The sequence below is a fragment of the Grampus griseus genome, assembly GCF_964374135.1.
Source record: "Grampus griseus genome assembly, chromosome: 2".
Taxonomy (NCBI): Eukaryota; Metazoa; Chordata; class Mammalia; order Artiodactyla; family Delphinidae; genus Grampus; species Grampus griseus.
Window position 1 is genome coordinate 85110368 of NC_139018.1, and position 24288 is coordinate 85134655.

Sequence of the window (24288 nt, forward strand, 5' to 3'; positions counted from 1 at the left end):
TTGATAAGTGTCATGAAGTAACAGAACAGGGTATTTTGAGAGAATTTAGAGTAGGGAGTAGGGATAGCATTGAGGTAGTGGCAATTACACAGACTTGAAGGAGGAATAGATGTTAACTAAGTGAAGATTTGTGGGGACTGGAAGCATTTCAGGCAAAAAGAAAAGGTAGTACAAAGACCCTGAGGTATGAAAGGGTTTGGAGCATTTGACAAACAGAAGGTCATTGTGTCTGGAGTATGGTATGTTGTGGGGAGAATGACATGAATGCAGAGATCTGTAAGCCATATTAAGGAGTTTGGATTTTGTTCTGAATGAAATGAGAAGCTAATGGAAGGTTATAAATGGCAGAGCTGGCATGAATTGATTTATGTTTAGAAAGTGTCACTTGCTGCTGTGTGGAAAATGGACTAGAGAAGAGCTAGAATGAGTACCTAGAGATAGAGTCTATTGAAAAAAAGAAAAAAAAAGTCTATTGTAGTAGCTCAGGTAAGAGCTGTTGGTATTTAGGACTATGGTGGCAATAGTGGAGGTGGAATGAAACGTATGGGTTTAAAGTGTTTTAAATTGAGTGCTTCTAAGTGCCGGGTACTATAATAGAAGCTGAGGGTACAACATAGAGGTTAAAAAAGAAACAATTCCGAATTTATAGTCTAGTTTGTGGGGGTGGTGGGATAAGGGGGAGAAATAAGGCAATGAAAGAATTACACAAGTAAGTATAAATATTAGAACTGTGATAATTTCTAGTAAGGACAAATATGTGGTGCTTTGAGATCACATCATGGTCAGAAAGGGATGTTGAAACAACAGGAAAATTTGGTGATTGTCTAGACATTTGGGCAGGTAAGGAAGCGGAAAGTGTCAAGAATTACTTGGGTTTCTGATGTGAGCAAGTATGTAGGTGGATATGGAGAGAAGTCTGATTGGCTTCTAGTCTTGCATCTTCCACATGGTCTTAACCAGTGCCAGAAATAATTTTCTTAAAACATGTGAGTTTGAGTATTTTATATATCATCTTTTCTTTTTTTGGCGGAGCTGAACGGCATGTGGGATTTTAGTTCCCCGACCAGGGATCGAACCCACGCCCCCTGCTTTGGAAGCGCGGAGTCCTAACCACTGGACTGCCAGGGAAGTCCCTCATGTATCTTCTTATAATCCCTTGAATGATCTCTTCTTCTTATACGATGAATTTCCACCTCTTGCTTGCTAAGTACTATAAAATATGGCTCCCTTTGTCTTTTGTAGTCCTATAGTTATGCTTCTCCACAGATATGGACATTTTTAATAGTAGCCATATTACAGTACTTGTGCTCCCTGAATGTGTTCCCTCTCTTGTTTCTCTGTCTTCACATAGGCTGCTTTCTGTCTGAAATACTATTCTTCTGCACCCACTCTGCTCCTGCTCTTTCATACCTTGCTAATTTCTACTCATTCTTCACTTTCTCTGGGAATTCTTCTCTGACTTCCTCAGTCTGATTTAGCTGCCCTTTGTTTGTGCTTCCATTGCACCCTGGACAGAGAACCATAAAAATAGCATTCTTTATTTTTTGCTGTCATCATTGCTTATTGGTTATGTGATAATTGGTTGTCTGATAATTGATTGCAAGCTCTTGAGAGCAGAAATCGTATCTTATTTTTGTGTTCCATAATCTGTGTGTGGTAAATGCACAACAAATGTTTGAAGAAATTAATGAATACTCTGTTCTTTTATATCATGTGCCTTTGCACAGCTGTTTTCTGATTAGAAAACCTTTCCCACCTTTGCTTTGTCAACTTCTAGACATCCTTTATTTAACATTAAGCCTTTATTGATACTTCAGTGACAGTTCCTCTTTATGCTGTGCTTCTCTAGTTTTTCTTTTGTACACCTCTGATAAATGTTTGACAGTATAGAGTAGGGATCTAAATGTTTGAAAGAGTGAATGTATATATATCATGAGCATCATGGAGTTATAGATTGGGTAAATATCTCCCAAGTGTCCAATCCCATTTCGTAGGGTAGGTTACTTCTACATGGTCCTAATTTTACCTATTGCATTGATCTTTACTTCAGTATTTTATAAAGGCAGCCCTATCTCCAAATTGTGGATAATTTATTGTAGTTATCTGTTTACTGATTATATAGCTACTGCCTGCAGTGTCCTTCTTTTCTCTCTCATTAATTTTATTTCTCCTTCAGGACCCAGCTCAAAAGTCCCCTCTTCTTTGTAATCTTTTAGATTCCCTAGGCTGTGCGCATTCCTATGATGTTCCTAGAAGGCTTTTTCCAAACTGCCAACAATAGTTTTGCAATGTTATTATCCTGTCTCTTCATCTAGAACTCAAGGGGACTTATTTTTATTCATTTCTTTATCCTTGGTTCAGTGCCTTACACATAGTTGGTGCTTAACACATATTTACTTAACTGATTGTATCCTTATTTAGAGAATGTTGGGTGGCACTAATCCTGGGATGAAAAATATCGGCTCTGTGTAATCACTGCAATTTATAATCTATATATAGATAATTTGGATAATGTACTATATTCAACTTGCTTGAATAATCTTTACATTCTATATTTCAATACACCTTTTTCCTTTCCTTTAACAGGTATTGCCTGCCCTCCAGTGGTTAGATCATAGCTAACATTTTTAGTAAAGGTAAAGGTTATAAAATCCTTTTTCAGCGTTTATTTTTAAGTCATTTAAAATCCTCTTAGGTTTACTTCTCAGATAAAACAAGTTTTTTTACACCCCTGTTTTTCCTTTGTCTGATATGCCTGAAGCCCAACTTGACCTGCCTCTTCCTTTGCCACCATGAGCCACCATGTGTCCCACAGTTTTTAAGTATGTATTGATCGAATGGGTGGTTCACCCAATCTGACCTTGTTTCTTGGTTTTACTGCATTGTTCTCATATAGTTCTATTGAGGGTCTAGGATCTTGCCATAGTGCTAAAGCTATCATCTTGTTTTCAGTGACACTCCTTGCCCCCCACCAACACACACACTCAGAGTAGCTTGCTAATCATGTGGCTGTCCTTTAGTCTGGATTGGGGTATCTCCTGGCTAACATCCTCTTCTCTTCTACTGTTACTGACGAAGAGAGGCTGACTCTTGACTCCTTGGCAAAGTGATTTATTACCCCATCCCAGGCCTCTTGTATGTTATTTTTTCTCAGAAGACCAAATCTTAGCTATCCAGGGAGCCTACTATGTGGCTAGCAGTCATTTCTAAACATCTGCTGCAAATTTTCAGTGGTATATCACGAAATAAGGACAGTGGAGTACATTTTTCATCTATCTAAATGTATTAAAAATAAATGACTATTATTCGTTATGAGATATGTTCTCCTTGATTTTTGGTCTTAAAATACCCGTTATTTTGGGAATTCCCTGGTGGTGCAGTGGTTAGGTCTCCGTGCTTCCACTGTAGGGGGCCTGGGTTCGATCCCTGGTTGGGGAACTAAGATATCCCGCAAGCCGTGTGGAGCAGCCCCCCCCAAAAAATTTTTAAAAACCCCATTATTTTAAGAATGACTGGTAATGGTAGGTGGTATACTTTGTAAGTTAAAAATTTGGTCACCTTGTGATGGTCATTTAAATCTTTTGGGGGGAAATTTTACTGGTTTATGATGTCCCAGTAGTCTAGGAACCACTACGTTGATCACCATAGCTCATTTCCATGAGGCAGTGGTGCCCTTCATGTAAAGTAAGCATGCCTTCTTTCATACACATTTGCAGACAGTTTTTCAGTGTATTTTTCTGCCATAGGCTTCTTGATTTTTGCCTGATTGCAGCCTTGCAGTTTGCTTGCTGTCTCCCAGTCCTCTTCTTTGGGCAGTAGTTCTAGTTTCTGTTTTTATATGTTTTCATGTGTGTTTTAAATCCCTGCACAGCTCTAGGCTTAGTTAGATAAACTTCTTCCTGTTCTTCCTTTTATGCTTTCCTAGATAAGATGTTTCTTCTACGGGCTCAATATTACATTGAAAATGTATAAGTTTACTTTTCTTTTAGATCTATTCTTTTTTGTTTTGTAATCCTTCTGAAACTAGCTTTCTGAACTTCATTTTAACTGATTTCTGACATTTTCCCCTTTAGATCTTACTAAAACAAATTCACTGTTACTAAAGTACCTTTTCACCTTGAAGATATTTACTAATTTTTTTTTTTTTGTAGATCGAGTATATGCAGATGGCAATCTCTGTTACAACTTGTTGCTTTTGTTAGCAGATGGTAAATTATGGGATCATAGAATTTCTCCCAGTGCAAAGAATCTGCTTGCCTTTTTTGATTTCCTGGGTAATATTGTCAAAAGTCACTCATGCAAAAGGCAGTCAATAAGTAGTTAGAGTTTCCTAGAAAAATATTCTTATCTCTTGAAGCATCTGCCCTGTCAATAATATTTATCCATTCCTCTAAGGAGAAATAATTTGAGGTAAGAGTCAATGGTACAAGTTTTTTCTAACTACAACTGTACACCTTTGGAAAATGTTGGCCACAGCAGGATGCTTGTTTGCTAATATTAATGTGAGTATGGTTAAATGTATTATGACCCTGTTTTCCAAATCCCAAATTGTTGGACATTAAGTCAATATTTGATATTCGGACTTGCCTGGAAAACTGGGACCTGTGATTTCATATTCGTTAATTCAACAGATACTATGTGTCTGCTCTGTTCCACGCATTGTGCTAGGCACTAGAATAGAGTAGAGCAAACAGTCCAGTGGGCAAGACATTCATTAATGCATAGTTTTAAAAATAATTATAGTTGTGGTAGGTGCTATAAGAAATACAGGGTACTATGAGAGCATATAACAGGGAGACATCTGTCATTGGGGGTTAAGGAAAGTTTCTTGAAGAATTGACATTTAAGCTTAAGCATGAAGAGTAAATAAGTTAGGTTTGAGGCATCTGGGAAGATCTTAGTCAAAGGGAAAAGAATATGATTGTGCAGGTTTAAGATATGGGGCAGCAAGAGGGAATGGTGTTTCTTCATGAACACTGATAACATTCCATCACATTTCTATTCTCTTTTCCATCCTTTTGTTAACAGATATTTTCTAAAACATGCTTTTAATCACATTATTATACTGATTAAGAAACTTTTAAAGCTATTCATTGGATGGATTAATTGCTCCTTCAGGGCAGGACTCTTGCCACTTTTAATACCTTAGTCCAAGTTTCAGATATCAGAGCCAGTTATACCTTGTCCCTCTGCATGAGTTGGTTTTAGTTGCAGTAATAAATAGTAGGCAAAGAAGGAGTTATATATAAGCTGTTATGATTCCCTCTTTTCCCTCTGCCTAGCATACAAGTTTTTAGTGAAACCTGGCTAGTGACAGATTTTTTTGTTACAAAAAACAAGCCTCTTTTGTAACCTAGTCTGTATGTAGCTCTTATTCTAAGAATGGTCTTTATTGTATTGAATTAAGATATTGTAAACAAGACAACAACCCAGGAGTTATATGAGGGGTGGTGATGGTCTCATCTGAAGAGTGGGATCATTTTCTCTTTTAGTCATTTGAGGAAGGTATGTCGTCAGTAGAAATTGGAATTGGGAAGGTGGGATCTGGATAGATTGGATAAGGAATATCGTCTGTCTTGCTGGTGGATTCTGTTAAGTTGTGCCAACTCTTTGGGGTTCTAGTGTAGACCTCTGAACAGTGCATGAGGTGCCTGTCTTTCCTCAGCATATACAAGGCACTCAGATATTTGTCGAATAGGAAAAATGTGCATGTAAATGGGTAGGGCTTATGTGTTTATAGAGCAATCTTGATTCAAAACTGTGTTCTTTCTAGCCATATTGTTTATATTCCATGCATTCTCTATCCCCACCCCCCTAATATTTAGTGAAATCTCTTTGAAGGTCCAACCAAAGAAATCCAAGGGAAAGATTTTAAAAAATTAATTAATTTATTTTTAGCTGCATTGGGTCTTTGTTGCTGTGCGTGGGCTTTCTCTAGTTACGACGAGCGGGGTCTCCTCTTTGTTGTGGTGCGCGGGCTTCTCGTTGCGGTAGCCTCTCTTGTGGAGCACAGGCTTTAGGCACGTGGGCTTCAGTAGTTGTGGCACACGGGCTCAGTAGTTGTGGCTCGCAGGCTGTAGAGTGCAGGCTCAGTAGTTGTGGCGCATGGGCTTAGTTGCTCCGTGACATGTGGGATCTTCCCGGACCAGGGCTTGAACCCATGTCCCCTGCATTGGCAGGTGGGTTCTTAACCACTGTGCCACCAGGAAAGTCCTGGGAAAGATTAAAAAAAATTTTTTTTAATTTATTTGTTTTGGCTGCGCTGGGTCTTAGTTGTGGCACGCAGGAACTTTTAGTTGCAGCATGCGGACTCTTAAGTTGTGGCATTCATGCGGGATCTAGTTCCCCCACCCGGGATTGAACCCGGGCCCCCTGCATTGGGAGCACGGAGTCTTACCCACTGGACCACTAGGGAATGTCCCAGGGAAAGATTTTTGTATCAGGCTGGATGAACAAGGTGAGCTTTGATAACTGAAATGAGAGAATTCCAATTGAAAGGAGCAGGCTCTCCTGGCACCTGAAGCTTGGTCCATACGATTCAACCACAGGCAGCCGAAGTCGCATGGAAACTCCTAGAACATTCCAGGACTGGGTGGTGACACAGTCACCTAGGGCTCTTCAACTAGACCGCTGAGGTTTACCTGTGAAACTCATGAGCGTCAATTCTTGTAGTTAGCTTGGAATTTTAAAAACTTGGGTTATATACAGATGCCTTTTAAAGGAAGAAGTTCTAGGGATTTCCCTGGCGGTCCCGTGGTTAAGACTTCGCCTTCCAATGCAGGGGGTGCGGGTTTGATCCCTGGTCAGGGAGCTAAGATCCCACATGCCTCGCAGCCAAAAAATCAAAACATAAAACAGAAGCAATATAGTAACAGATTCAATAAAAGACTTTTGAAATGGTCCACATCAAAAAAATCTTAAAAAAAAATATAAAGGAAGAAGTTCTTACATATCCAAAGAGAACACCCAAGGATCCCAGTCTGGGAAACACTGCATTAAACCCTGAATGCAAACACAGAGGTTGCTTGAAAAAGCAAACAAAAAAAGTGGTTACTTTGGTACTAGCATAATGTTAAATCAAAAATAGGCCACTGAAATGGTGTGGCAATATTATTATTTTTAGATTATATATATAAAAACAACATTTATAAGTTCTCAGGTTCTTGATAGTACATCTCTAGATCTGTATAGGTAAGGTAAATAAATCCCACTTTGAAAAAGTACAGGTAGTTTACCTCTCCCACCAGGAGGAGATCCAGTGCTAAATCTTGAAAAAAATATTTTTAAGTGTCTGGCATTTCATAATGTTTGCCTGGTGTTGGGAGAGAGTAGCAAAAGAAAAACTCCATTCTCCCACACCCCCAGTTCTCCAATTAGGGATATCATTTGTGTTAACGTGTTCTTCTTGGGATGCAACTCTGACTAGCCATGGTTGTTAACCAGTCATCATTCATTTACACCTTAGGATCAGATGCATTAATAACAAGTCAACACAAATTTTATTTCTGCTTCAGAAAATGGAAATTTTATATGAGGAAACCTTAGACCTTTGACAGGAAGGCATTCTTGGATGAGGTGGGAGATTCTGAAAAGGCAGCTTCCAGGAAAGAGGTGCTTGGGATCAGGGAAGAAGAGGAAGGTGTGAAAGAAACTGTTACTTTTTACTTTTGCCTAGTATCTTGGATATTATTCGTTTGTTGCACTGGTAATGCTGTGGTTGACAGTGCCTGAATGGGGGTTTCAGAGCAAGTTCAGAAGTCCATCAACTTTAGCCTGCATATTTTCCATTCCATATTAATTCCAGCACAATTTCTCCCCATGGTGTGGCATATTCTCTCAGGAAGAGCAGAAGGCAGAGAAAGAAGACCCTTCCTAATATGCCTGGAGTCCAGCTCAGATAAGTCTTGTTGGATAAACCTCTTCTTTTTGGCTTTCTTGTAACCTCCTCATTCTCCTTCGCAGTTTTTTTTTTTTTTTAACGTCTTTATTGGAGTATAATTGCTTTACAATGGTGTGTTAGTTTCTGCTGTATAACAAAGTGAATCAGCTATACATATACATATATCCCCATATCTCCTCCCTCTTGCGTCTCCCTCCCATCATCCCTATTCCACCCCTCTAGGTGGTCACAAAGCACTGAGCTGATCTCCCTGTGCTATGCGGCTGCTTCCCACTAGCTATCTATTTTACATTTGGTAGTGTATATATGTCCATGCCACTCTCTCACTTCGTCCCAGCTTACCCTTCCCCCTCCCCGTGTCCTCAAGTCCATTCTCTACATCTGCGTCTTTATTCCTGTCCTGCCCCTAGGTTCTTCAGTACCTTTTTTTTTAAAATTCCATATATATGAGCTAGCATACGGTATTTTTCTCTTTCTGACTTCACTCTGTATGACAGTCTCTAGGTCCATCCACCTCACTACAAATAACTCAGTTTCGTTTCGTTTTATGGCTGAGTAATATTCCATTGTATATATGTGCTACATCTTCTTCATCCATTCATCTGTAGATGGACACTTAGGTTGCTTCCATGTCCTGGCTATTGTACATAGAGCTGTAATGAACATTGTCCTTCACAGTGTTTTATGTCAAGTCACCTAGCAGGTAGTAGGTTCTCAGTACTTGCCAGTTCTTCTAAGAGAGTGAAAGGAAAGTTTGGAAACATGGACCACAATTTCTGCTCTTTTACTACCAATTTCTGTTTTGCCTCTTTTCTACAACTTTAAACAACTCTCCCTTTTTACTGGCGTGTTCGCAGAGAAGAAAGAATGGCTGGTAAGGGGTGGGTAAGAAGAAAGATAATTTTTGATGTTTGACAACCGCCTGACACATCATAGATAACTTTTTGTTTGCACCTCATAGCTTAAATATCTTGAACAAACAAAAATTGAAAACGCAGGATCAGGGCATTAATGCTCAGATAACACTCTATCGTGCAAAATTCTCATTTCCACGTTTTACTGTTTTATCAGGACATCTTTCATCTTTGTATCAGGCAAGCTAGTAGCAACTCTTCTTCCCTTCCCACTCGGCATTGAGGCTTTCGGACTCCTCCCTACTTTACTAGTGTTCTTCGGTTCTGGATGTTGTAAACTCCATCACCCGTCTCTCAGGGACTTTTCCTTAAGGTTTCCCGACGTTCTGGCGCTCTCTAAGCCCACAGCACATTGGGGAGGAAGATCGTGGATTCATTTGACGGGCCAATGAAGCCTTGCGGGCTGCGGAATCCCACGTGGGTGGGGCTGGGCTCAGCAGGGGCGGGGCCGGCGAGGAGCCCAAGGGAAAAGGTGGCAGGCTCAGTTGAGAAAGCCCGCGGGCAAAGGTTTCAGAGTTTTCGCGAAGGCTTCGTGTGCGAGGCAGGGGGAATTGGGGTACCTCCCTCCTGCCTCGTCACTCTTGATTCTGGAAGCTTCAGTAGGCTTTTCTCGGTTGCTGGTACCCGGAAAGGCAGCGGCTTCAGCTCCAGGGGCGGGTCCCAAGGGTCTTGTCGCAGCTCCGGGGCCGTTTGGCCTCCTGGTGTTGGGGGAGGGGCGAGGGAGGTGCTGCTCGCGCCTCCTTTTGCGCTTGCGCGACGGCCTCCGAGACGGTAGGAGCGCGTGCGCGATGACGTGGACGTTTGATGCGCGCGCAGGCTCTTCAGCTGGAGCGGACACACGGTGTGCGAACCGAACAGAATAACCCGCCCCCAGCGGGATGTGAAGGACTCCGGGTGAGGCCGGCCACGCCCCGCACGGTAACTCTCGGGCCTGGGTGGAGGACGTCTCTTTAGTACTGGCCCGATTGGAGTTTTCCGAGAGTTTGAAGCTCTTGTGTATTTTTTATGGTGTCAGAAGCGTTCCGCTGAGCGATCTTCGCACGCTCCGGCCAGGCCAGGCCTTGCGCGGAGCCGCCTTTGGCGCGCGCCTGTGGTCTTCTGAGCGAGGCTGCGCATGTCACCTCGCGCGCGTCCCCGGCCTCACTTCCGCGTCGCGCCGCGAACTAACTGGGAACATCGACGCCAGCAAGAGGCCACGAGGCGGGCGGGGTGAGAAGCGCCCATGGCGCGGGCCTGCCCTCGCGTGCGTGGGGTGCCGCACCGCATGGTACGATACGCGTGACGCCTTCCAGCCAGGCGTGGAGCTTTAGGTCGAGAGCCGTGCTTGTGCGCTTTGCCTTTTAGAGCCCAGTTCTCGGGGTTCCAAAACTGTGCTGACCTCGCTTTTCTAAGGAGCTGTGTGCAGCGTTTTGACACCTGTATAAAGCTGTCGCCCAGCATGTAATTTCCTGGCAGGTTGTTTGAAGCAAGACCGCGAGTTTAATAAAGAAGGAGGGCGAGGAAGTGAGCCGTATAGGAGTGGGAACTTGGTAAACAAAGGACCGGTGGTTCGTAAGTGCAGAAATGAGGGCGGGGAAAACAGGTGGGAAGAGCAGGTGTTATTTTCTTTTTCCCTCTGTGGGGCAGCCTTTGGCTAGTTCTCTGTTTGTGTGCCTTCCCGCTTCTATTAATTTGTCAAGTTGGTCTCTGCCCTTAGCGGTAGGTGGGTCTGGGACAGAAATAAACCGCTCCGAGCACCAGTAACCAAAGTTGACGAATCTGCGTGCGAAGAGTATGGAGAAGTTAGGGATTATTTCACACTGGGTTGAGAGTAGGAAGTGGTAGTGTCATGATTTGAAGAGTTTTGGTTTGCCTTCGGAACTCTGGAGATGCCTCCTCTGGCGAGGTTGGAAGCAGGGAGAGTGTAGGAGGTCTGAAAGGAAGGGTTACCAATGGCAGAACAACGTGAGTAACGAAAGTACTCTTCCTTCTGAGGGAAGACCACTCTCCCAGGGTTCGCGTCGCTGGGGCAGACACGTGGATCAAGAGAACTCTCGAGCCCACCCGCGCGCTGCCAGTGTGTGTTGTGAAGCTTTCCGGGCTTCTGCGGCAGAGTCCCTGGCAAATACTGCCTGCTCTGCCTCTTTTTGGGCACGACGCCGCGGCTAGGCTGCAGGGAAAGTGCCTGGAGATGGCGTGACGGCTGCTGGGAAGGGGGCTGGCCTGGGAGGGCCGGGCGGGTGGTTCTGTAGTTTCCACGGTAACAGAATGCGACTGGATCCCGCCGAGCGATCCGCGGGTTCCGGCCGGCGGCACGTGATCAGTCGGACTCCCCTTCCCCGGAAGAGCTTTCCTTGCGGCATTTTTTCACGTGGTTCTTGGCTAGCTGGCCTTTGCAGTTGGAAAGCGGTGATGTGGGCCCCGATAGTCGACGGCGACTGTAGTCCTCCGAGACTGGCAGGCGGCCTTTTCACTTCCAAGGGTATGGAGTGGGCGCTAGTGCTTCTTGCTGCTGTAGGGCTATGTTTCCAGCTGTTGTGTGAGTTGAGTGGGTTGGGTGCATTTTCCAGAGAACACGTGCTTAGGATTTGAGAAAACTTAGTGCCCCAGGTACCTTGCCATAGTTAATCCAAGGCAAGGTGGCCATTTGATTGCTGTCCGTTTCTGCCATATACGTTAGTTCTTCAAATTCTACTTATGCAAATATTAGGGATCGGAGAGCTTTCTAACACCGAATTGTAGTTAAGGGATCATTCCTAGGAATAGAAAATGCTCATGAAGCCAGCATTAACAAATGGTATTTGAGGAGAGAAGGGGGGGGGACTACTATCTTAGGTAAATGCAACTTTGTGCCTTAAAACCTAAAGCATTTCAGATAATATTTTGAAATTTACCTTTCAAATTTAGGGTTGTGGTGATGATAAAATGCCCAGGGTATAGTCTGGTCCAAAGTAAGCGCTTATTAATAGATCGCGAGTACCATTTATTTAATTATTAAAGTTAACTTAATGACGATTAAGAACGGATAGTTGGCTCTTTTACTCTTTGCATCACTTGCTATCATATTTTCTGATTATTTTTGTGTGCAAATTATAGTTTTAAAAAGATTTTTCAAATTTCTGGCCTCATTGTATATTGGTGAATACTGAAATTCGAGTGAACCTATTCTCTTACAAATTTGAGTTTCAGAAACGTAACCACACTCTTACAGTGAATGATTATGTTAAGGAACAAACTAACATCTTTGTACCTACCATACAGTAATGCATTTGTTGTATGAAAAGTTATGGTTATTTTTAGCAACTTCGGAAACATTCGGTTTAGGTTCACCATCATTTAAATAGTTTGTGTTTTTAAAGTAATGGTATTGATTTGGAATTTTAAATTGGCGTACTTTGGGGCCAATTTTAAATTGGCGTACTAGTACCTGAATCATTGAATTAGGTACCTACCTAGTAAACCAGTTAGTGTATTTGGTAAGTTGTATGAGGGTTATGGCTTTAGTAGTTAAACATTTCCCAGAGATGTCGCTGGTGAAAAGATACTCAGAATAGGGACTCCGAAATTGTAGCAATTTACTTATGGAACTTGCCATGTTACCCGAAAACATTCTCTGCGAAATGGCATTTGTGTGTTGGTGTGTGAGTGCCTGTACCTTCAAAACGTTGACATTTTCAGAATGTTAGTATTTCACATCCACAATTAAACTTACCTCCTCGGGTCATTTTTATAGTTATTTTATGTAGATAACTGCTTGATCTTGAAAAGCTGAACTGAGATTGTTTTTTTGAATGTTAAGTTATATCTATGTAGCAAAACTGTGGTCTTCCTTAATGCTTTCAGAGAGCCAAACACAGAGTATTTTTAGAATCTTGCTGGAAGGAGATTTACTGCTTCATGAGTAGCCTAGCTCTTCCTAAAGTAATTTGATTTTTGCAATTGGTTAAAGTTATCTTAGACTTTAGAGTGGTATTTCTGTGTCTGAAACAGCTAAATTTGCTGAATTGACTATCCTTTCTTTAGAAAATCCAGTATATATAGTATTCCAAAAGCATAGGCATATTGCTTATAGTGAAGTGAAATCTGTGCTTAAAGATTGTTGTGGAATAAAATTTTATTACTTGTTTGTAAACCAAATAGCAATGTATGGCTCAAGATAGAGATTGTTTTGTTTGTAAATTAGGTTTTTGGTTTTATACATTTTAATCAACTCCTGGAATAACTTGACTGGAAGATTAAAAAAAAGACCTTATACAAATCAAAAGTCAGAAAGTTCTAACTTTTTTTTCCTCTTAATACACATTTTTACATTTATTAGTTACTTGTGTACAGAGTGCAGATATGGCAGTCTGACTCTTCTGCACTTAATTTTTCTGTTTAGATGAAAGGAAAATTTTGAAATGTGTATATATAACGTAAGTATGAAGTTTACTTCAGTTCAGTCTCTAACACTAAACTGGATTTCTGTCAGTAGAATCTTTGATATTTCATAGATTAATTTTTAAAGGATAGTGATTGGTTAAAACTTCTTTGCCCCAGTTTTACCTGTAAAAATGATCTGAAAATCAAGAATTTAATATTATAGAAGATAATGTTTAGGATATTCTGAACCCTATAATGTCTTCATAGGTTTGGGATAGCGAAAAAAATTTTTCAGATACTTCTTTGCTGTGTGCCATATTTAAATGCACTTCATGAGAGTGTTTTTGCATAATTGCTTACAAAAATACTTGATTTGTAACAAAATTTTGAGCTTTATGGACTAAATACAGGATTAGGAGTTTGTGTTATTTGATATATACACCATTTTAGAGGAATTGGTTTTTGTGAATTTTCTGAACTTTACTATTTTTATAAAGTCACTTTATTTGTGACTTCTCAGTGTGTTTAAATTTTGTTTTATCGGTCTCTGATAGGTGTTACTTAAACTTGGTAGTTTTAGGAAACCAATAAACTTAATTGCCTTAAGCCTGAGAAAGCTTTTGAAAAGAATCACTCTAAATTTTATCTATCTCTTAAATGCCAAATCGGAGGAGAGATTCTTTTTTCACCTTTCCTGGGTATTAGTACAGTGGTGTCAGAAAGTGTGTTTCTGTTTTCACATTTAGCCATAATACAAAACAATAGCCAACCTTTTTTAAAGCCTTGATTTTTTAAATATTATTCTCAGGCTAATGAATATTTTAAATTTTGGAGTCCCCCCAACTTTTTTGGGGGGGCGGTCATGTGGCCAGCCCTGTAAGAAGATGTGAAATTCAGATCAGATGCTTTTGCTGCTTGTTAGTAGTTCTGATGAAGAGTAAAATTAGACTTTTAATTATAATGAGGAGCACCAATAAGTGGCTCAATCTGATAAGTCAAAATTACTGACCCACTTTAAACAGAAGTAGTGATGTAACATTTTCCTTTTTTGTATAAAAGCTAATTGGTGATAACTTTATATCTTGTAGAATATTTAGGTAATTTAGCACATCACTTTAGTTGAATGTAACAATTTGAGATTTCTTTAAAACATTTTATTGAGATATAATTCACATAACATAAAATTCACCATTTTAAAGGATACATTTAAGTGGTTTTTAGTTCCTGAACATTTCGATCACCCCCAGAAGAAACCCCATACCAATTAGCAATTGTGCCAATTATTCCTCTCCCTTTTTACTGTCAACTATGGATCTACTTTCTGTAGATTTGCCTATTCTGGACATTTCATGTAAATGGAATCATACAATATATGTGGCGTTTTTCTTGTAACATTTATGAATTAACTAATTTAGTTTTTTTTTTGAAATTGGTTGTATGTCTACAAGATACAAAATTTAGAAAGTGTCAGAATATGTATTCTTCCAGCCACCCTGATTTCCCTTGATAAAGCCAATACTACCAGTTCCTTTTTTGTCTTTACAGATAGTCTGTGTCAAGCAAATACATACATACTGGTTTTTTTCTTTGGCTTTTTTTTTGTTTAAACTTTATAGAAGTATGTAGCATAATCTACAGTTGTTTTGAACTTTATGCTCTTAATATATCTTGTAGATAATTTTGTATGAGTCCATAAAGTTTATAATTCTTTTCTAGCTGCAGAATATTCCACTCCGTTGTTGTACCACCATTTATCACTGGTGTGTATGCGTGTATTTGCACGCACGTATATAAGATAAAGCCCTAGAAGAACTGCTGTTTCATGGGATGTATGCATTTGTACTTTTGATATTTTCATGTTATCCTCTTAGATTCTGTCATCTTACACTCTCAGCAGCTGGTTAGATGAGAATGCTGGTTGACGTACACCCTTTACAACACCTCTGCCAAACTTTGATTTTTGCTGTTCTGATAGGGTAAAAAACAGTATTTTAGGACGACTTTAATTTTCTCTATTCCGAGACTATGTACGTTTTCATAACCATTTGCTTTTCCTATTCTTTGCCCATTTTTCTGTTAGATTTTTTGTCTTGTTGATTTGTATAAAAAGATCCCTTTTGATATTAGGGAAATGAGTTTTGTTTTTTTTTTTTTTTTTTGCGGTACGCAGGCCTCTCACTGTTGTGGCCTCTCCCGTTGCGGAGCACAGACTCCGGACGCGCAGGCTCAGAGGCCATGGCTCACGGGCCCAGCCGCTCTGCGGCATGTGGGATCTTCCCGGACCAGGGCACGAACCTGTGTCCCCTGCGTCGGCAGGCGGACTCTCAACCACTGCGCCACCAGGGAAACCCCGGGAAATGAGTTCTTTATGATATAAGTTGCAAATATAGTTTTCCAGTCAGGCATTTGTTTTTTATTTTGCGTGGGTGGTTTTTGTCATGTTAAAAACAAATTTACATGATTTTGAATTTATCAAAAATTCTGTCGTCTTATTGACTTCTAGATTTTATGTCCTACTTATTATCAAAAAGGTTTTCTCAAAGATTTCTTCAAGAATTAAAAAAAATTACACTGAGGCGGGGTGGGGTGGGATTTAAATGTTTGGTCTGTCTGGAATTTTTTTCGGTGTAAGGTCTGAGGTGTGGAGCCAACTGTTTCTTTCCTAGTAAGTTCCAGTGATTTGTCATGGTTTCTTTAAATGTATGTACTAACAAGGTAAATAGTATTTTACTTATGTATGAACTCATGCCATTACCATAAAAAGTGTTGATCATATACAAAGATAACATGTAAATTTGTTAATTTTTGCTCATCTCAGGAGAACTTGCTGTGTAATGGAATCCTCTGGTAAACTAATTCATTAAGTATCAGGATCCTTTTAAAATGAAAATAACTTTCCAATTTGATCTCTTTAAGTCTGTATATTTTTCTTTTCTAAAAACTAAGGCATTTATTTTATTTTTAATTAATTTTTTTGGCTGCGTTGGGTCTCTGTTGCTGCACGCAGGCTTTCTCTAGTTGTGGTGAGCAGGGGCTACTCTTCGTTTCGGTGCGCGGACTTCTCATTGTGGTGGCTTCTCTCGTTGCAGAGCATGGGCTCTAGGTGTGCGGGCTTCAGTAGTTGCAGCATGCAGGCTCAGTAGTTGTGGCATGCAGGCCCTGTAGTTGCAGCATGCAGGCCCTTGGAGTACACGGGCTTCAGTAGTTGTGGTGCTTGGGCTCAGTAGTTGTGGTGCTTGGGCTCAGTAGTTGTGGTGCTTGGGCTCAGTAGTTGTGGCACATGGGCTTAGTTGCTCCGTGGAAGTGGGATCTTCCCCGACCAGGGATCTTCCCTTGCATTGGCAGGCAGATTCTTAACCATTGTGCCACCAGGGAAGTTCCAAGTCTGTATACTTTTATACTTTCATGTAGTTTTTCTAAAATGAATGTACACTTTTTGTTTTTATTTGAGATTGTAGTATGTATAGTGAATTATTGGAGATTGGGATATGAATAATTTAACTAATTAGATTAAAACGAACTTTAAAGAGATAATCAAATATTCCAGAATCAGTATCTTTACAGTGATTGAGAGAAAGGTAGAAGCAAAGTCTTAGAAGAATTTAGGAATATATTTTGGGGGTAATGTAATCATTCTTGTATTTTTGTTAACAAAATAAATGTTCACTTGATTAAAGTGTTTTTTTGCTTGTTTTTTAGGCTGGGAAGGCCATTGTGATTATGTGGTAACTATAGTTATCTTACTACTGATTTTCCCACTGGAATCATGGAGGAGAAACAGCAGATTATATTGGCTAATCAAGATGGTGGGACAGTGGCAGGAGCAGCACCTACCTTCTTTGTCATCCTAAAACAGCCAGGAAATGGCAAAACTGATCAAGGAATTTTGGTTACTAATCGGGATGCCTGCGCTTTGGCTAGCAGTGTTTCATCACCAGGAAAATCTAAGGGAAAGATTTGCCTTCCAGCTGATTGTACTGTAGGAGGAATCACTGTCACCTTGGATAACAATAGTATGTGGAACGAATTCTATCATCGAAGCACAGAGATGATCCTGACCAAGCAGGGAAGACGCATGTTTCCTTACTGTCGTTATTGGATAACAGGTTTAGATTCAAATATGAAATATATCCTCGTCATGGATATATCTCCTGTGGATAACCATCGTTATAAATGGAATGGTCGCTGGTGGGAGCCCAGTGGGAAGGCTGAACCCCATGTTTTGGGGAGGGTTTTTATTCATCCAGAATCTCCTTCCACAGGTCATTATTGGATGCATCAACCAGTATCTTTCTATAAACTCAAACTTACCAACAATACACTGGACCAAGAAGGGCATATTATCTTGCACTCTATGCATCGCTACCTGCCGAGGCTTCATTTGGTGCCTGCAGAGAAGGCTACCGAAGTGATACAGTTAAATGGCCCTGGTGTCCACACTTTTACCTTCCCACAGACTGAATTCTTTGCAGTAACAGCTTATCAAAACATTCAGATTACCCAGTTGAAAATAGATTACAATCCATTTGCTAAAGGCTTCCGGGATGATGGGCTGAATAGTAAGCCCCAGAGAGATGGAAAGCAAAAGAACAGCTCTGACCAGGAAGGGAATAGTGTTCCCAGTTCTCCTGGTCAACGGGTCCGTCTTACAGAAGGTGAGGGGTCAGAGATACAGCTAACTGATTCGGATCCTTTATTGAGGGGTCATGAAGCATCATGCAAGGGTTTGGAGAAGCCTTCCCTTAATGTAAAACGAGACTTTCTAGGTTTCATGGATATTGATTCAGCACTTGGTGAAGTTCCTCAGTTGAAGCAAGAGGTTTCTGAAAGGTAGGTAACAGATTTTCTGTTCTTAGAGATAAAAGGAAGGTTTGAATTTAAAATACTGATTGTGTGGATTGCTGACTTTAGACATTGATAAATGCAAGCTGCTATAAGATGTACCACAGTTGCTTTTACATTCTGTGAAGTGACAGTTCATTTTTCTGTAATGAATATGGATTGGGTTCACAATCCAGAATTGTAGGCAAATTAGATGACTCATCAGAATGGGGACCTTAGATTTAGATTGTAGGTTTAGACTTTCGTTAATCATGTGTGGCTGTTCCTTGTTAATATATATAGATGAATTTTTTAAAATATTGAAATATAGTTGATGTACAGTATGTATAGACAACTCTTGATTGATTGGGGAAGGGAAAAGAATGACCCCCAAATCATAACTGAAACAGAATTTACCCAGTGAGGCACAGAAGAGATTTAAAGTAAAGTTGTTTATATGTAGTACATAAGAATTTTGTGCCCTGTGGACATCCTAATCCATAAATTGCCTGAGTAAGAAATAAGCTGAAGATTATTACATGTTAAAATAGCATGATATACTCTTGTGCTTTTTAAATTTGAACTTGTGTTATTTATTTATTTTTATCAAAGTCTTTATGTTTTTAGAGCAATTTTAGGTTTGCAGCAAAATTGAGAGGAAAGTACAGAGATTTCCCATACAGCCCCTGCCTCCACACATGCATAGCCATTCCCATTAGCAACATTCCCTACCAGAGTGGTACATTTGTGTCAATTGATGAACCTATATTGATGCATCATAATCACCCAAAGTCCGTAGATTACATAAGGGTTCATTGTTGGTGATATACCTTCTGTGGGTTTGGACAAATATGTAATGACATGTATCCACCCTCACTGTATCATACAGAGTATTTTCATTGCCCTAGAAATCCTCTATTCTCCACCTGTTAATTCCCCTTCCCATCTGGCAATCTTTTACCTTTTTATTATCTCACTGCTTTGCCTTGTCCAGAATTTCATATAGTTGGAATTATACAGTATGTAGCCTTCTCAAATTGGCTTCTTTCACTTAGTAATATGTATATAAGATTCCTTCATGTCTATTCATGGCTTGATACCACATTTTTTTTCAGTGCTGAATAGTATTTCCTTGTTTGGTTGTACCAGTTCGTTTATTCATTCACCTCCTGAAGGACATCTTGGGTGCTTCCCAGTTTGGGCAATTATGAATAAAGCTGCCACAAACATCCATGTCCAAGCCTTCAGTTCACTTGGGTATATACCAAAGATTGTGGTCGCTAGATCATACGGTAACAGTATTAGGTTTATAAGAAACTGCCAAACTCTTCCAAAGTGGCTGTACCGTTTTGCAGAAATGAGAGTTCTTGTTGCTCTGCATCCTTGTCAGCACTTGGTGTTGTCAGTTTTCTGGATTTTGGCCTTTCTAATAGGTGTGTAGTAGTAGTAGCTTGTTTAAATTTGCCTTTCCCTGATGACACGATGTGGTGCATTTTTTCATATGCTTATTTGCCATCTGTATGTCATCTTTGGTGTCTTTTAAGGTCTTTGGCCCATTTTCTAATCAGATTGTTTTACTGTTTTCTTAAGAGTTCCTTATATATTTTGGTGTGTTTTTTGGGGGGGGCTGCCTTGGGTCTTAGTTGTGGCACGCGGGATCGTTGTGGCAGGCGGGCTTCTCTCTACTTGTGGCACACGGGCTGCAGAGTGCGTGGGCTCAGTAGTTGCAGTGTGCAGGCTTAGTTGCCCCGTGGCATGTGGCATCTTAATTCCCTGACCAGGGATCGAACCTGCGTCCCCTGCATTGGAAGGTGGATTCTTAAGGACCACCAGGGAAGTCCCAGTTCCTTGTATATTTTGGATAACATGTCTTTTGCAAATATTTTCTCCTAGTCTGTGGTCTGTCTTCTCATTCTCTTGTTGGCTTTCACAAAGCAGTTTATTATTTTAATGAAGTTCAGCCTATCAATGATTTCCTTCATGGATCATGCCTTTGATTTCATATCTAAAAAGTCATTGCCATATTTAAGGTCATGTAGGTTTTCTTTTAGGTTATCTTTTAGGATCCTTATAGTTCTGTGTTTTACATTTTGGTTTATGATCCATTTTGTATTAATTTATGTGAAAGTTGGAAGGTCTGCGTCTAGATTGATTTCTTTGCATGTGGATGTCCTGCTGTTCCAGCACCATTTGTTGAGAAGACTCTCTTTGCTCCATTGTACTGTCCTTGCTCCTTTGTCAAAGATCAGTTGACTCTATTTATGTGAGTCTATTTGTGGGCTCTCTAGTCTGTTCCATTGACCTATTTGTTGTTTCACCAGTACTACACTGATTTGATTACTGTAGCTTTTTAAGTAAGTCTTGAACCTGGGTAGTGTTAGCCCTCCAACTTTGTTCTCCTTCAATATTGTATTGGCTATTCTGGGTCTTTTTCTTCTCTATGTAGACTTGAGAATAAGTTCCATAAAATGACTTGCTGGGATTTTGATTTTGGTTGCATTGAATCTATAGATCAAGTTGGGAGGAACTGACATCTTAACTATATTGACTCTTCCTATTCATGAACACTGACTATCTCTCCATTTATTTAGTTCTTTAATTTTTTTCATCAGAGTATTGTCATTTTCCCCATATTGATCTTGTACATATTAGATTTATATATCAGTATTTCACTATTTGGGGGTGACAATGTAAATGGTATTGTTTTTTTAACTTCAAATTCCACTTGTTCTCTGTTGATATATAGGGAAGCAACTGACTTTGGTACTTTATCCTTGTATTCTGCAACCTTGCTATAATCACTTATTAGTTCCAGAAGTTTTTTGGAGATTCTTTTGGATTTTCTACCTAGATGATCATGTCATTCATAAACAAGACAGCTTTCTTTCTCTCAAATCTGTATTCCTTTATTTGCTTTTCTTGTCCTATTGCATTCACTAGGACTTCCAGTATGATGCTGAAAAGGAGTGATGAGAGGTGACATCCTTGCCTTGTTTCTGATCTTAGTGAGAAAGTTTCTAGTTTCTCACCATTAAGTATGATGTTTGTTTTAGGTTTTTTGTAAATATTCTTTTTTTTGGCTGTGCCTTGCCATATGCGGGATCTTAGTTCCCTTTGTAGATATTCTTGATTAAGTTGAGGAAGTTCCCTTCTATTGCTAATTTACTGAGAGTTTTTATCATGGATGGGTGTTGCATATTGTCAAATGCTTTTTTTCTGAATCTGTTGATATCATGTGACTTTTTTCTTTTCTGGTTTATTGATGTGATGGATTATGTTAATTGATTTTTGAATGAACCAGCCTCGTATACCTGGGATGAATCCCGCATGGTCATGGTGTATAATTCTTTTTATATGTTTTATTTGATTTGCTCTTATTTTAAGGATTTTTGCATTTATGTTCTTGAGGAGTAATGGTCTGTAGTTGTCTTGTAATGTCTTTGTCTGGTTTTGGGATTGGTGTTATGCTGGCTTCATAGAAGGAGTCAGGAAGTATTGCCACTACTCCATCTTCTGAAAGAGATTGTAGAGAATTGGTATCATTTCTTTCTCATATGTTTGGGAAATTTTACCAGTGAACCCATCTGGGCCTGTTTTGGAACCTTATTGATTAAATTTCTTAAATAAATATAGGCCTATTTTGATTGTCTCTTGTGTGAGCTTTGGAAGATTGTGTTTTTCAAGGAATTGGCTCATTTCATCTAGGGTATCATTTGTTGGCATAAAATTGTTCATATATTCCTTTATTATCCTTTTGATGTCCATGGGATCTGTAGTGGTGTCCCACTTTTTCTTTTTTTAAATTTAATTTATTATTTATTTTGGTTGCACTAGGTCTTAGTTGCGGCTGGTGGTCTCCTTAGTTGTGGCATGCAAACTCTTAGTTGTGCTATGCATGTGGGATCCAGTTCCCTGACTAGGGATTGAACCCACATCCCCTGCATTGGAAGGTGGATTTTTAACCGTTGTGTCACCAGGGAAGTCCCCCTTCTTTTTATTTCTGATAATAGTAATTTGTGTCTTCTCTCTTTTTTCCTTAGCCTGGCTAGAGGCTTATTGACTTTTTTTTATTGATCTCTGAAAAGATCAATAAAAAAAATCAAAAGTTAAAAAAATCAACTTTCGGTTTTATTGATTTTTATCTACTGATTTTTCTGTTTTCAATTTCATTGATTTCTGCCCTGATTCTTATTTCTTTTCTGCTGCTCACTTTGGATTTAATTTGCTCCTTTTTTTCTAATTTCCTAAGGTGGAAACTTAGATTATTGATTTTAGATCTTCTTTCTTTTCTAATATATGCATTCAGTGCTATGTTTCTTTGTAAGCACTGCTTTCTCTGTGTACCACAAATTTTGATAAGTTGTATTTATATTTTCACTTAGTTCAGAATATTTAAAAATTTCTTTCGAGATTTTTTCTTTGACCCATGTGTTATTTAGAAGTGTGTTGTTTAATCAGTTACTTTGGGATTTTTGTTATTTTTCTGTCAGTGATTTCTAGTTTAATTCCATTATAGTCTTTTAAGTTATTTAAGATGTGTTTTATGGTCCAGAATGTGGTTTAGCTTGGTGAATGTTCCATGTTAACTTGAGAAGAATGTGTATTCTGCTGTTGTTGAAGTAATCTATATATGTCAATTAGATCTAGTTAATTGATGGCTTAACTGAATTCCATTATGTCCTTACTGACTTTCTGCCTGCTGGATCTGTCCATTTCTGATGTGTTTCAGTCTCTAATAGTAGATTCATCTGTTTCTCCTTGCCATTTCTTTTAGTTTTTGCTTCATGTAGGCTGATACTCTGTTTTGGGGCACATATACATTAAGGATTGTTATGTCTTCTTGGAGGATTGACCCTTTATAATTATGTAACATCCTTCATTATCCCTGATAACTTTCATTACTTTTAAGTCTATTCTGTCTGAAATTAAAATAGCTACTCCTGCTTTCTTTTGATTAGTGTTAGCATGATACATTTTTCTCTATCCATTTACTTTTAATTTTTATGTGTCTTTATATTTAAAGTGGATTTTACAGACCCAATATGTAATTGGGTCTTTTTTTAAAAAATTAATTTATTTTATTTATTTTTGGCTGTGTTGGGTCTTCGTTGCTGTGCGCAGGCTTTCTCTAGTTACAGCAACCGGGGGCTGCTCTTGTTGCAGTGCGCGGGCTTCTCATTGCAGTGGCTTCTCTTTGCAGAGCACGGGCTCTAGGTGCTTGGGCTTCAGTAGTTGTGGCACACGGGCTCAGTAGTTGTGGCTTGTGGGCTCTAGAGCGCAGGCTCAGTAGTTGTGGCGCACGGGCTTAGTTGCTCCGCAGCATGTGGGATCTTTCCGGACCAGGGGTCGAACCCATGTTCCCTGCATTGGCAGGTGGATTCTTAACCACTGTGCCACCAGGGAAGCCCTGGGTCTTGTGTTTTTTTTGTTTTTTTTTTGTTTTTTTTTTTTTTTTTGCAGTACGCAGGCCTCTCACTGCTGTGGCCTCCCCCATTGTGGAGCACAGGCTCCGGACGCGCAGGCTCAGTGGCCATGGCTCACGGGCCCAGCCGCTCCGCAGCATGTGGGATCTTCCTGGACTGGGGCACGAACCCGTGTCCCCTGTATCGGCAGGCGGACCCTCAACCACTGCGCCACCAGGGAAGCCCCGGGTCCTGTTTTTTGATCCATTCTGACTGGTGCATTTAGACTGTTGACATTCAAAGTGATTATTGAAACAGTTGGATTAATATCTACCATATTTGTTACAGCTTTTCTTTTGTCCTTGTTCTTTGTTTCTATTTTTGTTTTCCACTCTTTATTTGCCTTTTGTGGTTTTAGTTGAGCATTTTATATGATTTGGTTTTCTTTCTCTTCTTAGCATATCAGTTATACTTTAACTCTTTTTAGTGGTTACTCTATGGTTTGAATATACATTTACAACTTAACCCAAGTCCATTTTCAGATAACACTATATTGCTTCACAGGTAGTTTGTAAATCCTCTCTCCTTTTCTTTGTATCACTGCCATCATTCATTTCACTTATGTATAAGTATATATATGTGATATATACGTAAGTAATCAAACGCATTGTTGCTATTATTAGTTTGAACAAATTTTTACATTCTTTTTTTTGTGTGTGTGTGGGGTACGTGGGCCTCTCACTGCCGTGGCCTCTCCCACTGCAGAGCACAGGCTCTGGATGCGCAGACTCAGTGGCCATGGAGCACGGGCCCATCCACTCCGCGGCATGTGGGATCTTCCAGGACCGGGGCATGAACCCGTGTCCCCTGCATCGGCAGGCGGACTCTCAACCTCTGCGCCACCAGGGAA

General features: G+C 39.9%; 1 protein-coding gene across 5 annotated transcripts in view; it reads left to right on the forward strand.

Annotated features, from left to right (window-relative positions):
• The window catches only part of MGA (MAX dimerization protein MGA), a 160498-nt gene that overhangs the window by 50513 nt on the left and 85697 nt on the right, over window positions 1-24288 (forward strand). For 3 of the 5 annotated variants that reach the window (XM_082649674.1, XM_082649676.1, XM_082649677.1), the window contains exon 2: window positions 16855-17985. In XM_082649674.1, coding sequence (XP_082505800.1) covers window positions 16922-17985 — 1064 coding nt within the window. In that variant the 5' untranslated portion in view covers window positions 16855-16921. Of the gene's footprint in view, window positions 1-9648; window positions 9733-16854; window positions 17986-24288 lie in introns of those variants that run through there. The other 2 variants (XM_082649675.1, XM_082649678.1) reach the window with 2 other exon arrangements.